The sequence below is a fragment of the Zonotrichia albicollis genome, chromosome 25 (assembly GCF_047830755.1).
Source record: "Zonotrichia albicollis isolate bZonAlb1 chromosome 25, bZonAlb1.hap1, whole genome shotgun sequence".
Taxonomy (NCBI): Eukaryota; Metazoa; Chordata; class Aves; order Passeriformes; family Passerellidae; genus Zonotrichia; species Zonotrichia albicollis.
In genome coordinates, this window is record NC_133843.1 from 5,670,392 (window position 1) to 5,685,994 (window position 15,603).

At 47.3% G+C, this 15,603-nt stretch overlaps 1 protein-coding gene across 17 annotated transcripts in view; it reads left to right on the plus strand.

Annotated features, from left to right (window-relative positions):
- EIF4G3 (eukaryotic translation initiation factor 4 gamma 3) overlaps nucleotides 1-15,603 on the plus strand; it is a 149,718-nt gene that overhangs the window by 91,001 nt on the left and 43,114 nt on the right. For 12 of the 17 annotated variants that reach the window (XM_074558360.1, XM_074558362.1, XM_074558361.1 and 9 more), the window contains 3 exons: nucleotides 2,346-2,468; nucleotides 8,355-8,481; nucleotides 13,311-14,147. In XM_074558360.1, the coding sequence (XP_074414461.1) occupies nucleotides 2,346-2,468; nucleotides 8,355-8,481; nucleotides 13,311-14,147 (1,087 nt within the window). The remainder of the gene's footprint in view (nucleotides 1-2,345; nucleotides 2,469-8,354; nucleotides 8,482-13,310; nucleotides 14,148-15,603) is intronic. The other 5 variants (XM_074558365.1, XM_074558367.1, XM_074558374.1 and 2 more) reach the window with 2 other exon arrangements.

The window sequence follows — 15,603 nt, forward strand, 5'->3', positions numbered from 1 at the left end:
AGATGAAGTGTAATTAAACATTGCACAGTGCTGGTTTCCATTTTTCTATGGGCGCTGTTCACTCTGAGTTTGGGACATCTCAGCCATTCGAAAAGAAAAATAATTTTGCTGTTTTTTTGAACAAAAGAAAACTTGAACAAAAGTTTTGAACAAAAAAACTTGAACAAAAGCAGCATGATCTGCCCAAGCCTGGAATCCTCACCTGTGCTCCCAAAAAGCCAGGTGGGAATGAGTGAACTCAGCAGTTTGGGAGAATGTTAAGAATTGGTTCAAAGTAAAAAATCAGAAATTATTGAATATTACACCTTGAAAAAGGTGGAAAACCAGGAGGTTGTGGATGTATTTGCAGGCTTAAAAGAGCCTGACCACATTATCAAAGTGGATATGGGATGGGAGAGCACATTCCCTCTCTTTCTAGTTCAAGGGAGGAATTTGAGAGAGGCAGATGAATGGAATTTAAACCCACCTACAAGTGGGGAACAGTGAAGGTGTGTGGGGTGAAGGTGAGGTTGAACCAGGAAAAGATGATGTGGGCTTGAACTTGTGAATGAATCGTTTGTAAAGGACTGAAGAGGAGATTAGAGCAGTGTTTGTGTGAGAGTGTTTTGGAAACATTAAAAGAACAGTTTCCTGGGGGTAGAAAAGAATGAAAGGACTTAGACATGTCTCAAAATGCAGAATATTTGCATCTCTGGAGTTTTGGTGGTGATCTGGGGCGATGCTTGGTTTGGGAGACCGGAAGAGCTGAACAATGTGTGAGCTGTGCCTGCAGGAAAGGCCTTGTTGGTGGCTGCTCTCAGCAGCGTTTTTGTCACCTCCTCAGTCCCCAGGAGTCTCTTTTCAGCATCCCAAACACGACATGCCCACATCCCCGATGCCATTGAAATGCAGAGCTGATCAGACACGCTCAGCTGGGATTAAGCAGTTCCCTGCCAGCCAAGCTGAGTTCTTTGAGGCAGAAAAGGCATTTTAAATGCCCAAGATGCTTCTTTCTGAATGTGCTGTTTCAGTTTGGTAATTGGTGTTGCAACTGAAAAAATGAGAAAAGTTAAATGCATTAATGTGCACATGCCCACATCCACCACGAGTTGAGTATTTGAGTACTACAAATTTCCCTTGCAGGAAGGGAAATCTTGTTTTTAATGCCATTGACTCTGTGTCAGGTGGAGGAAAGGGCCAACTCTCAGGTCTTTGTTGCTGTAGTTGATGAAATATTTTAGCAAAAACAATTTTTTTGCTAAAATATTTCATTTATCCTTGTTTTATCAAAAATAAGAGAAGCCCAGACTGAACACCCTGAGTACAGTGTGTGTTTGTGTGTTCACAGAGTGAAGCCACCATTCACCAAACTGAGTGTGGCAAGTCACAAAGCCCTTCTGCAGATTTTATAGCCCAAAATCCCAGAAGGGCTTGGAAGGACCTGCAGGACCATTCCCACCCTGCCATGGCACAATTTATTACAGGGAGGTTTCCCCTGCCCTGGGAGGGGTGATGGTGTCTCTTGGTTTGCTTGGATTTCTGCATGGAATTAATCTCAAGTTCAGCCAAGAGCTGTGGAGAAGGTGGGCAGATACACAGAGCTCTGTCTTTAGGGTTTTCTGATTCTGCTGGAGATGAAAAGCTGTTTCACATTATCCCAGACATGCTGGCTCTTCCCCCTGCTCAGGGACATGGATTGGCTCAAGTGTCAGTTGAGGATTCACTGAGTGTTCTGGAGTGGTTTATTTTGGAAAATATTTTTTTCTTCCCATTTTGGTGCTGTGAAGAGACTCAAAAATCCCACTTTTTTTCCTAAATGCTGCAGAGTTCTAAGGACTTGAGTTTGTTCTTTCAGTTTCCCTTTCCTCCACTCAATATTTTTGTTTGATTCCCTCTGTTTTGGTGCAACTTGGGACTGATTTGCTTTTCCCCTTTTCCAGAAGTGGTCTGGCAAGGTCAAGGAGTTTCCTGCAGGGTAAAAAATATCCTTTTCTCCATTCCTGCCCTTTCCACTACTGGACCAGCTTAGCTTGTACCTGAACTGTCTCCCACTCGTTCTCAGCTGCAGGAAACTCACGTTCCCCCTGTATTTTGCATTACAGGGTGCACTTATTTAGACTGAATTTGGTGTGGTTGATGATTCAATTAGATTTTGATTAAATTAGGTGTTGATGAAGGGATGACATGCCCTGCATTCCAAGCCATGGAAACAAGGCACATCCCAGTGCTGCTGCTGAGCACCAGCTCACCCCAGAGCATCTCCTGCTGGCTGTGGTGGGAGATTTTGGTGTACACCAGGACAGCAGTTACAGAACACTTGTGAGAATTATTCCTTTGTTGTTCATGCAATTCTTTCAATCCTGCAGATCCGAATCCGGGATCCAAACCAGGGGGGCAAAGACATAACAGAAGAAATCATGTCTGGAGGGGGCAGCAGGAACCCCACGCCCCCCATTGTCAGACCCACCTCCACCCCGACTCCACCTCAGGTAAGGACGGGCTCTGCTCTCCCTGGGACCTCTCCCTCCCACCTGCAGCCTCACCTCTGACCATCCCAGAGACCTGCATGCTCCCAAATAGCAATATTCTTCAGCCATGGTGTTTTCCCACGTTGGATCACTCTTAGCAGTCCAGAGTTTGTTGATGTGGAGCCCCAGTGCTGCTGGACTTTCCCCTCCCTGGTTTTCTATCAGCAGTAGATTTTCAGTGTTAAAGAGGAGCCAAAATGTGGGAAAGGAGATGTCTCTGTTAAGTCTTGTGCAGCTGAGGAAAGTCCACGTCACACAGGGATTGATCACAGACCTTCAGTTGCTTCACTTTTCTTTCTGCCTCTGTGCAGCTGTTTTAGAGTCACCAGAAGATCTGGAGCTCAGGAATGTTCTCACAGAACTGTAATAAGTTATCACACAAATGTTCTCTGGGTGGTTAAACTTAACAATCCATTTTGCTGGTGAGAGAAAAATTATAAATAGTCCAAATCATTTTCTCTAGGTCTTAAACCCCTTCTTGCCATAAACCTTTGAGTCTGACCCCTGTAAGTCCCTGGTTAGAGGTCAGGAAGGTTCTCCAGCTGAAGGCTGGGCTGTGGAGCAGAGCTGGTGCTGGGATGTGATTTCTTCTTCTTCCACCTTCTTCCCTGGTCGATGTCACCAGGTTTTGGCAGGTTTTAAGGTGAAACAGCTTTTCCTGAGCTCAAACCTTCCTTTCCTCTCTGTGTGGGAGTGGATTTTCTGCTGCCAGTCGTGTGCAGGAGCACAGCCCTGTCTGGGAGCACTGTGCTGGAGTGAGATCTGGGGATTGCAGGGAGATGTAACTGAGGGGAAGTGAGAAAGAGTCCCTGGAGATCCCTCCCTGGGACCAGCAGGGTTTCATCTTTCCCAGCTGAGCCAATCCTTGTGTCCCTGAAGGCACCACCTTGTGCTTTGTCACTGGTTTTCTCCTCTGGTCCCACCCAGGACGAGCAGCAGGCTCCAGGTAAACTCCTTTCCATCAGAGATGCCAAACCTGGGAACCTTGGTGAGATCATCTCCCCATTTCTTCTTCCCACCCATCCTTCCCTCTTGGAAGTGGGAAGAGCTGGAACCAGCCAGGATTTCCCATGGTATCCCTGCACAGGGCAGTGAATCCAGGCACTTACCTGATCATTCTTACATTCTGAAATCTATTTTAAGGCACTACAATTAAGTCAAACAGAAGGAAATAAATGTATTTCAAGAGGAGGTTACTAGGCCTGAATTGTGATCAGCTGTAATTTAGATGCAGAGCACAGCAGTGATGTCCAATCATCTCCTCCAAGGTATGCAAATATTCCATTGTTTAATATCCAGCCTTCCTTTTGATGAGGTGCTTAGAACCACTTTTGGTAATCACAGAAGAGCTCTGAAATTGGGCTCACCAGAATAAGTTCATTAGTGTAACATAACTGAAAATTTAAGCCCACTTAAGCCAGGAAATTCAACATTATTGTCCCAACAGCTTCTCTAAATCAAGTCTTGGGAGCACATTTAATATCTTGGGTGAAATTAAATAGTGCCTTAATAACTGCACAGGAATTGCACTAGTGGGGGTGGGACTGTTTTGAACAGGCTGCAGTCAGTAAATTCTCAATATTCAGCCATAACTTCGGAGATGCTCCTGACTTGGGGCAGCTCCTGGGACAATGCAGGGGGAGCAGAGCTGCTGCTGTTTGTTCCACCCCCTGGACAAAACCCTGCTCACCCCAAACCCTGCTGACCCCCTGAACCAAACCCTGCTCACCCCAAACCCTGCTGACCCCCTGGACCAAACTCTGCTCACCCCCTGAACCAAACACTGCTCACTCCAAACCCTGCTCACTCCCCTGGACCAAACCCTGCTCACCCCCAAACCCTGCTCATCCCAAACTCCGCTGAACCCAAACCCTGCTCACCCCAAACCCTGCTGACCCTCTGGACCAAACCCTGCTGAACCCAAACCTTGCTCACCCCAAATCCTGCTCACTCCCCTGGACCAAATCCTGCTCACCCCAAACTCTGCTGACCCCCTAAACCAAACCCTGCTCACTCCAAATCCTCCTCACCCCAAACTCCACTGAACCCAAACCCTGCTGACCCCCTGGACCAAATCCTGCTGAACCCAAATCCTGCTCACCCCAAACCTTGCTCACCCCAAATCCTGTTCACTCCCCTGGACCAAATCCTGCTCACTCCAAATCCTACTGACCCCCTGGAAAAAGCCCTGCTCACCCCAAACCCTGCTCACCCCAAACTCTGCTCACCCCTGAACCCAAACCCTGCTCACCCCAAACCCTGCTCACCCCCTGGATCAAATCCTGCTCACCCCAAACCCTGCTCATCCCAAACCCTGCTCACCCCAAACCCTGCTCACCCCCTGGATCAAATCCTGCTCACCCCAAATCCTGCTCATCCCAAACCCTGCTCACCCCAAACCCTGCTCACCCCCTGGATCAAATCCTGCTCACCCCAAATCCTGCTCATCCCAAATCCTGCTCACCCCAAACCCTGCTCACCCCTGGGCCAAACTGCTCACCAGAGTGCTCGTGGAGATTTCACTGCTTGAGCACTCAAAATGTGAATGTGCAGCCTCAGGGCAGCATCAAAGTCACTCCCAGCCCAATGAGATTTTTAGAATGATAGCAAATTCTAATAAAACCTCTTTCTCTGAATCTGCTATCTCGTTATTTAAATGGCACAAACACAAAGGAAGAAACATCCTCAGGAAGTGCTGGAGACCACTCCCTGTCCCAAATTCTGCATTTGGAAAAGAAACCCTTTTGTAATACTAATAGTTTACAAATTTTCATTTTTTCTTTTTAGTTTTTCTTAAAACTAAGTTAGATTTAGATTTTTAAAATCTAAATCTAATTTAGATTTTAATTACTCTATTAACAGACTCAAATAAACCAAAACTTAGCTAACACAAGCCCAAAGCACCCTCTTCTCTCAGTAGATTAAGTGCTGAACATCAAAAAATTGTTGGAACTGTGCTAAACATCAGAAGTTACTGGAATTGTGCAGAAGATGAGCATTGCCAGGATGAGCTGCATGGTTTGAGCCATTCCTGCACCTTTTACTCAGCAGCACTGACCAAAAAGTGCTTTAGGTGGAGTTTCCCAGTGCCTCTGCAGTGTATTTTAATTGCCTTTGAGCAAGTGAAGAGCTTTAAAGCTCCTGCAAGAGAAGCAGGAGTACATGGAGATATGATTTATCTATTTCTAGCCAGACACTGTTTTTACTCTGGTTTTTGCTGGGTAGAGAAAGAAAACCCAGGGCCAGAATCTGATTTTGGTATTGCCTCAGCATTGGCTTCCACAGATCACTTTTTAAAGTCTGCTCTTATTTTCCTGGCCAAACTCTTCCAAGCCTCAGTGAGTTTGTCAGAGTTGTGTTTGCTCAGTGTCCAGGGGTAAAATAACCCAGAGCATCATAAATCAGGGGAGCAATTTTCAGTGGGATTTTTTGCATAAAAACTCTCTAAATGCTCCATTTTGCAGCTGCAAGGCTCAATGCATAAGGACTATTTATTAATTTGTAATATCATTCCTACAAAAGAAATGTTTTCCACATTTCTTCAGGAAATACCTTTCCTGACCCAAGAAGTTTCTGGCCTCACAGGTTTGTTCTTCACTGCTCTGCTTAGGTTGGTTCTTATCACAGTTTCCTTTCTCCACACTGATTTAATCCATAAATTTTCTTATAAAAGGAAAGTTCTGATCACTGAAGGTGAGGGGAAAATGTTCTTGAAACCTGCTCATTTGTAAAGCTGAGTTTTCTTTGGCTTCTTCCCTTTGGCTGCAGGCTGGGCTGCAGTTCTTCCTTCATTCATTCTCCAGTCAATCTGTCAGGCTCATTCCTGAAAGAGGAGCAATCCCAAAGAAAATTTCAACCCTTCACCCCCACTTAAATCTTCATTCTTACTTTTCCAGATGTGCTTTTTCCTGGTCTTCCTGAAATAGGGAAAAATAAAGAGAATTCCCTCTTTTTCCCTCTTTATCCTGCACTGTTCAGGTGCAATAGGCAAAAAGCTGGAGATGGAAGTTAAAAACAGGGTCCCAGAAAGAGAAGCAAGTTGCCAGAGCATTTCCTTTTATAGGGAAATAAGTTTTGCATGGATTTCTCAGAGCCTGTCTGCAATCAGGGGTGATTAAAAAGTTCTTTTCCTGTAGCTGCTCAGAGAAGTTCATGGATGTGGAGCTGGGTGAGAGCAGACAGCTGCAGGAAGCTGCCTGACTTTCCACTTGGGATTGGAAATTGAAATTTAGCCCCATTTCCTTCTGTGCCTGGTCCCCAATGTGTATTGAAGGGGAATTTGTGACCTGTCTGTGGTCACTCCAGCAGCTGCCTCCCCTTTGAGTCTGGGGCACTTACTTGGTCTTCTTAAATTCTGAGACTAAATACAAAGGATTTTAGCAAACTTTCTGGGACACAAGTGAGAGTTTGGTGGGAGACCCCTGAAATATGTGTCTGCCACAGGCTGGGGCTCCTTCAGTTCTTTGCAGGCTTTTTGGATTTGTTCTTCCATGCAGAAATCCCAGTCCATGTTCTTGGGGAATCTGCTCCTCCTGCTCTCCCTCAGGTTTCTGCCCAGCTGGTTTTATTCCCTCTTGCCCTGCAGGTCCCATCCCCAGGCTGCTCATAGGGGGTGCTGGGGATGTTTTCCATCCAAGCACTGCCAGGCTGGGATGATTTCCCCCTGGGATCAGGAGTGCTGTGTGTGCAGACACATCTGTGCACTGTTCATCCCACCCTGCACACATCAGCTCTGATAAATACACAGAATAAATCAATAGATCTGAATCTCTCAGGGGGTTGAAATAATGGAGCAGTGGAGAAAGGAGTCAAATCCCAAAGGTGAACTGAAGTCACAGAGGGGTGCAGGATTCCTGGTGTGTGTCCTGCATGGGGGAGCTCCTGGAGAGGTGTTGGGAGGGCAAAGCACATTGGTACCAGTGCTGTGCATTGATACCAGAGCTGTGCATTGATGCCAGTGCTGTGCATTGGTACCAGAGCTGTGCATTGATACCAGCCCAGCATTGATACCAGCCCAGCACTGATGCCAGTGCTGTGCATTGATGCCAGTGCTGTGCATTGATGCCAGCACAGCATTGATGCCAGTGCTGTGCATTGATGCCAGTGCTGTGCATTGGTACCAGTGCTGTGCATTGATGCCAGAGCTGTGCATTGACACCAGAGCTGTGCATTGATACCAGTGCTATGCATTGATACCAGTGCTGTGCATTGGTACCAGTGCTGTGCATTGATGCCAGTGCTGTGCATTGATACCAGAGCTGTGCATTGATACCAGTGCTGTGCATTGACACCAGAGCTGTGCATTGACGCCAGTGCTGTGCATTGATACCAGAGCTGTGCATTGATGCCAGCCCAGCATTGATGCCAGAGCTGTGCATTGATGCCAGTGCTGTGCATTGACACCAGAGCTGTGCATTGATGCCAGAGCTGTGCATTGATGCCAGAGCTGTGCATTGATGCCAGTGCTGTGCATTGATGCCAGAGCTGTGCATTGATGCCAGCCCAGCATTGATACCAGAGCTGTGCATTGACACCAGTGCTGTGCATTGATACCAGAGCTGTGCATTGGTACCAGCCCAGCATTGATCCCAGTGCTGTGCATTGACACCAGTGCTGTGCATTGATACCAGAGCTGTGCTGTCCCTTCCTTGCTGTTCTTACAGGGAGCATCTCCTTCCCCTTTTCCTGCTGCCTTTCCCTCCCTTTCCTATGAACTTTTTGGATTTATTATTGACCTGTGTACCTTTTCTCTATTTTTTCTCTTTATTCTCCCCACCTTTGCTTTCTGCTCTCCCTCCCCCCTGTCTCCCCTGCCCCTTGCCTTTGCTGCCTGTTTGTTGTTCCCAGGCTCACGGTGCTGTCCCTGTCCCCCAGCAGGTGCCCAGCCAGGTCCCCGAGCCCGTTCCCACGGCGTTGGCAGCCCTGGAGAGCTCCCACCCCTCCAGCAGCACTGCACCCCCTGCCTCCAAACAAGGTCAGTTCATGGACATTTCCTCCCTCACTATTTGCCATCATTTATTTTTTCCTCTCCTTTCTTGTTTTAGTTGGAATATTTTTGGCAGGGAGACCAGCAGGCAGCAGAAATAGGAGGGGAGGAACTTCTCTTCCTCCAGTGGAACATTTTAAGTGTGTTGCTAAGGCAATTAATTGGAATTTGCTAATGTGGAACTGGTTAAAAATAATTGTCTTCAATCTTTTGTGTCCTAAATGTTGTTTGAGAGCACACAGAAGGAAGAAACTCCTCTCACCCAAGTGCCATCCTCCAGAAGCCAGCGTGTTGTCAGGGAAACACTGTAGCCAGAGAGGCTTTGGCTCATTTGGATAATTAGCCCCAGCAGTGGCACAGATCCAGAGGATCATATGGCTTCCCCAGAGCTGCCTGTGTGTCCAGTCCTGCAGGAATGGGCAACATTAACTAAAGAAAAATCCCATTAGTGTGCCAAGTGCCTTATAAAGCCCACAGCAGATTTTGCTGACTTTGGTAAAAATGGCACAGATGGAAAGAGTTTCTGAAAATTCCATTTCCTTGGACAAGGCTCTGAGGCACAGGATGGGATCCTTGGGGTCCCTGCACAGGGCCAGGAGTTGGACTCAGTGATCCTGATGGGTCCCTGCCAGCTCAGGATATCCCATAATATACATTGGAATGGAGATTTTTTAAAGCTGTTCAAGGAAATTGTCCCAGGAGGTGACAGAGCAGGCCCAGGCTGTTCCCACACTGGAATTTTTATTTCAGAGTATCCAGAGTATCAAGGAGTCCTGGGATTTTTATTTCAGAATATTCAGAGTATCATGGAGTGCTGGGATTTTTATTTCAGAGTATCATGGAGTGCTGGGATTTTTATTTCAGAGTATCCAGAGTATCATGGGGTACTGGGATTTTTATTTCAGAGTATCATAGAATGCTGGGATTTTTATTTCAAAGTATCCAGAGTATCATGGAGTCCTGGGATTTTTATTTCAGAGTACCCAAAGTATCATGGAGTGCTGGGATTTTTATTTCTGAGTATCCAGAGTATCATGGAGTGCTGGGGTTTTTATTTCAGACTATCCAGAGTATCATGGAGTGCTGGGATTTTTATTTGAGAGTATCGAGTCTCATGGAGTGCTGGAATTTTTTATTTCAGAGTATCATGGAGTGCTGGGATTTTTATTTCAAAGTATCCAGAGTATCATGGGGTACTGGGATTGTTATTTCAGAGTATCATGGAGTGCTGGGATTTTTATTTCAGGGTGTACAGAGTATCATGGAGTGCTGGAATTTTTTATTTCAGAGCATCCAGAGTATCAAGGAGTCCTGGGATTTTTATTTCAGAGTATCATGGAGTGCTGGAATTTTTATTTTAAAGTATCATAGAGTGCTGGGATTTTTTATTTCAGAGTATCCAGAGTATCATGGGATACTGGGATTTTTATTTCAGGGTGTACAGAGTATTATGGAGCGCTGGGATTTTTATTTCAGAGTATCATGGAGTCAGAACATCTCCAGCCACAAGGGTCATGTCAGGATCACCAAGTCCAACCCCCTGCTTCTCACAGGGTCACCTACCACTAAATTGTATGACCAAGAGCTCCTTGAACTCTGATCTCTGAAAATCCAGCACTTTCCATCACAGTATTTTATCTCTTTGTATGAAAATATGGATTGCCACAAATGAGTCTTATCCCTCTTCTCTCTCTCTTTAACTTAATCCCTTTGTAGGCAGCTGTGAGTAAACTGGAAGTAAGTGTTTGCTTAGTTACACAGCTCTGACAGGGCTGGTTTAAACAAAGCAGGGCTTGACTGGGGTTTAACACTGATGAGCTCCCCTGTGTTTATCTCTGTTCCATCCCAGAAAGAGTCAAACATTTGTTCCAGTCCAGAAATTGCTAAAGAGCACATTTATGTAAGCACTGCAGGGAAAGCCCTGGAATAGCACCCAGCCATGGCTGGGGGGGCAGAGCAGTGCAGGGGGTGGTGTCAGTAATTAACAGAGCCCGTTAATGATAATTAAACTGAACTAATGACTTTTGGGGGGCACATCTGTTCAGAAATACATGCCATGGTATCGAAATGATTTTTCACTTTGATATTGGGGGATTTTTGTTTCCAAACCCAAAGCAGTGACAGAGAGGGCTGTGTGGCCAAAGTGCTCATTCAACCAGTGCTGTTGTTTCTCCAAAGTCCCCTCTGCCCTGTCCATCCTTGGATCAGATCTCCTCATGCCCTTCCTCTCCTGTGCTGGCAGCTGGTGAAGTTTGGAATCAGCTCTCAGTATGATTCTGTCACAGCCAGGGCTGCTTGTGCAGCTGCTTCTGACAGTGAGCAGCATCTGGCAACATCTGGCAACATCTGGCTGGTGCTGGGCTCAGGATCAGGATCAGAGCTGTGTGCAGATCCAGGGATCCAGGACCTGCAGACCTGCTGACTTGGTCTGCAACTCATTGCCTTATTTAAATCTGTGGTTGTTTTTTTGTTTTTTTTTTTTTTTTTTTAAATTCAAGCCTTTGCCACTTTGTAGAATCCCAGAATGGTTTGGGTTGGAGGGACCTTAAAGCTCCTTCCATTCTGATTCTGACCCCACTGCCATGGCAGGGACACTTGCAGTGACCAAGTACAGGAATTGCTGCTGTAATACCTTGAAGAATCACAATATTTAGGTGCAGGTTGTGTTCCTGAGATGCCCCTGGTGTGTCCATACCAGGCTGGCAGAGAGGAGGATTCTGCTGCAGAATCCAGGTCAGGCCAGGCTGCTGCAGGGGCTGCAGTGGGATAGAACTGCATGGAATCGGAGCTGCCCACATTTTTTCCACTTTTTCCACTCAGAGGGATGTTTGGAGTAGTGTTATCCTCTTTTAAAACCTCTTTCCCAATCTTGCAATGCATCAGACGTGGAGAATGTTCAGCATAGTTTGTGGAAAACAGATGAATGTCAGAGCCTGGAGTGTGGAAAGCTCCAAAGCCCCTGTGCTGACACTGAGTCAGTCCTGGTGCCACCTCGTGAGTGTTTGCATCGGGACAAAGGATGGAAAAATGGCAGAGAGCCCAGCAGTTATTGTCAGATAAACACCACAGAGCAGGAACAAATTCCTGTATCCAGTGAACTCCTCCTTGTGCACTGCCCTGGGCAGTCTGTGCCACTGGGACCACCCAGCAGTGGGGTCTGTCCCACTGGGTATGTGAAAGAATCTTTAAGGAAAAATAATTTTGCAAAAATTGTATTTATCAGGAAATTTAAAAAAATATATCTTGATATTTCCCCTGGAATAGCCAGCACTTCCTATAAATACTTTCTAAATATAACATGAGGAATGATCTCAGTGTGTTTAGGAAGAGGGATTTGATCCAGTTGGGATGAATTGTGTTGATTTTTGCTTTCCCTCCCCAGCTGTGAGTTGTCCATGTGTAACAGTTGGCAGGGATGAGTCCTCCTCTGCCAGGACTTGGAGATTTCTTCTCTGGGATGGGGGTTCAAGTTCAGATTTGCTTCTCATTAGCCAAATCTGCTCCTCATTCTCTGAAATCCCTCCTTAAATCACTTTTCTCTGGGATTTTGCACACACAACCTGTATCCATGTAACATTGGCCAGACAAGGTGTGCTTTGAAGGAAGGGAGTTAAACCTCTGCTTTCAAATGCAGCTGTGGATTTGTGCTGGTTTTATCTCCCAGAATTATTTCCTTAACATTTCAAATGCCTTTGGTTGGGTTTGTTGTTTTTTCTTTTGAGCATTCTCCTTTGACTGGGGGAGAGAATATCCAGGCAGTTGTTTATAGCGAGCTGTAAATGTCAGGAATGCTCCAGGAGTTCCTGCAGAGGATGTTCCAGAAATCAGAGGTGACGTGTTTTCTTTTTCCAAACCACTTCCTGCATCCTTTTCCTTCCATGGAGCCTCCAAAATCAAAATCAGCTGTTGGGATACTCTTTCCCATCTCTTTCCTCACTTGTCATCCTCCTCCAAAGCCACGTCCCTGGGTGCCTCATTAGCTTGATGAACTACTGCTTTGGCCATGGGCCTCTGGAGTGCTGCTGGGGCTGCTGAGGCTGCAGGCAGAGCTCACTTCTGCTCAGCTGTTCCTGAAGGTGGGATTTGAAGCTCCAGGCAGTTTCAAATGGGTTCTCCTTCAAAAACCCTTTCCCTTCCACTGAGCTGTTTAATAAGCCCCAAATGAAAATACAGCAGAGCCAAACCTGTTCCATTCTACCTGAATTTTGATGGTTTGCAGTTGGTTGTGGTCTATGACTTCCTAATCTGAAGAGCAGGTTTGTGCCTCTGGCTTCTCCAGAATTATTTTTGTTGGTGTAACCGTGTCCTGAAGGAGTCCAGTGTTCCTGCAAGATCCTAAACAATAATGGCTCATACTTCTGGAGCAAAGGAGTGGGAAACAGCAGAGCTTTGGGAGCTGTGTCATGGTCATGGTCTGATGCTAATCATGGGACAAGTGCAGGCACTTCTTTCTGCACAAGATTTTTGGGGTTGTGTTGATACATTTCTTCCAAACATCGAATCTAAATCTCTCCTCTCTCAATTTAGCCCATTCCCCGTTGTCCTGCAAGGTTTTGTGCATGTAAAAAGTTGCCCTACTTACTTTATAAGCTCCCTTTAGGCATTGGAAGGGTGCAATGAGTCTCCAGATCCTTCTCTTCTCAGGATGGCAGAGGTTGTATTTTCAAGTTTAGATTCCCAGTGAGGTGCAGGGGCCTCTGGTGTTTTCCTCAGAGCTCCTTGGCAGAATGCAGGAGTGGGAACCAAGGGAGCCAAGGCACCAGGCAGGACATGGAGTTGCCTTGCTGTTGATAATGGTTTTTTTTCTCCTTTCCCAGAAGAGAAGCCAAAACCAGATCCAGTATTAAAACCACCTTCTCCAGTCCTCAGAGCAGAACCAGCTGGGGAGAAGAAAGATCAGGCTGGGCAGACGGCTGAGATCCCTCCCTCAGTGGAAGCCCCGGCAGAAGCTCCTCGTGCTCCATCCCCGGCCCCGGCCGCTCCGGTCCCCGCTGTCCCCGCGGCCGCCACCGCTGTCCCCGCGCCCAGCAGAGCCGAGCCGGAGGACAAATGTGACAAATGTGAACTGGCCTTCCCCAGAGAGGAGGCGCTGCCTTCCCCCAGTGCCACAGCCTGCCCGGAGCCTGCGGCCGCTCCTGCTGAGGAGGGTGCCGAGGCGTGCCCGGAGCCCAGCAGTGCAGTAGCATCCCCCGGGGACACCCCGGTGGCACTGCCGGCCGTGCCCGCTCTCACCGGCGACACGGGCGGCGCCGAGCCCGCGGCAGAGGCGGCCCAGGAGGAGGCAGCGGCGGTGGCTGTGGAGGTGGAGCCCAGCGAGGCCGCCCCAGCGGAGGTGGAGGGCGCTCCCTCGGCTCCCGGTGCTGCAGCCGCTGCTCCCTCTCCCCCGCCCACCCCGCCGCCCACCCCGCCGCCCCCGTCCCCTCCGCCGCCCCCCAGCGCTGCTGTCACCACTACAGCTCCTTCTCCACCTCCTCTCCCGTCTGCCAGTGCCCTCCCTGGTGTCCAGGGGGATTTAGAAGGAGAGGAGAGCACAAGAACTACTCTTAGTGAAGAGGTAAAAGAAACTGAAAGGAAGGAAGAGACAGAAGCAGATGGGCAACTGGAGGAGAGCCGGGAGGCTCTGAGTGTGAACTCAAGCAAGAGTCCTGTCCCAGGTAAGCCTTGGCCTCTGGGGGTTCATGTTGGGAACTGCAGGATGAAGGAAAGAAGCTTTTTCTTCTTCCAATAGATATTTCTGTTTCCATCTACAGAAGAAAAAGCCCACTGGTGCTGGGTGGCTGCTGTGATTGTGAAATGCAGGGATAGAAATCTCTCCTTGTTGTTCAGAATTGGTCACTGACTTGCACGGGTGTCCCAGGCTGGGCTGGGCTCGTGCTGTCACGGCAGCACAGGGCTGGTGGAGGGGAGTGCAGAGCACACTGCCCTTCATGGAATCCATGGTTTGGGTTGGAGGGGTCTTAAAACCCATCCAGTGCCATCCCCTGCCATGGCAGGAGCACCTTTCACTGTCCCAGGCTGCTCCAAGCCCCAGTGTCCAGGGAAGTGTCTGCACTTCCCACAGCTGCTCTTGCCCCTGAGGTGAGCAGTCGGTCCAAGGGCCTGTGGCTCTGGATTTGGGACTCTGAAGCCCCAGAGCTGCTGGAGTGGGGTCTTTTCCTGCTGAAAAAATGTGTCATGGTGCTCCCAGATGTGGGAAAATGAAATGGACCGTTCACACTCACCCAAACAGCTAATTCACACCAGGGTCACCCACCAGGGTCACCCACCAGGGTCACCCACCAGGGTCACCCACCTCTACCTGCCCACCCTTCATTAGTGATGCTTCTGGTTTTCTTTTGCAAAAGTCACATGTAAGCAAAATGTACAATTTACACTTTTAAATTTAAATGTACAATTTACAATTTTAAATTTAAATTCTGCAGTTAACAGTTTAAAGTTCACTAAAATCACAATTTCTGCAACTGCCTTTTAAAATCCAGCCTGTTTCTCCAGTGTTGTTGCCTGCCTTTGGTTTCAGCCCTGCCACATCTCTGCTTTGGCACTGTGGTTTTAACACTCTGTGTTTCCTATGGAAAATGGCTTTTTTTGCAGGACTTCCTGGAGATCACATTGTGGAAAAGAAGTGAAATGATCAATTCCTTGTATTTGCTGCTGGAGGGGTGCAATGGGGGCCGTTCTTCACACCAAGCAGTGTTAAAGCATTTCATGTGTCACATTTTCTACATCCTGTTCTGCAGTTATTTCAATTCCTTGGAACTTGGTGAAGCTTGGACAAAGAGGACAAACAGTCAGTTGTCATTTGGATCATGTTGATTCCATTTTTTTAAAGTAACATTTTGTTTAGGGTTTTTTTTGGTTTTTTCTTTGATAGATGGGAAATGGGCTCAGAAATCTCAGGCTCTTAAATGCATTGAAAGGTTGAGGTTGGCCCTGTTCCATGTTTGTGTGATGCTCAATATGCTGATTTTAAAATCCAGTATCTACAGATAGATGAGAAGAAAGATCCCTTTACTACACCAACCATGAGGATTTTTTCCTGTTAATCTTCTTCTATTTTTATTTTACTCGGGTCATTTCACTGCTGTGGCACTTGTTGTTCTTTCAGTCTGA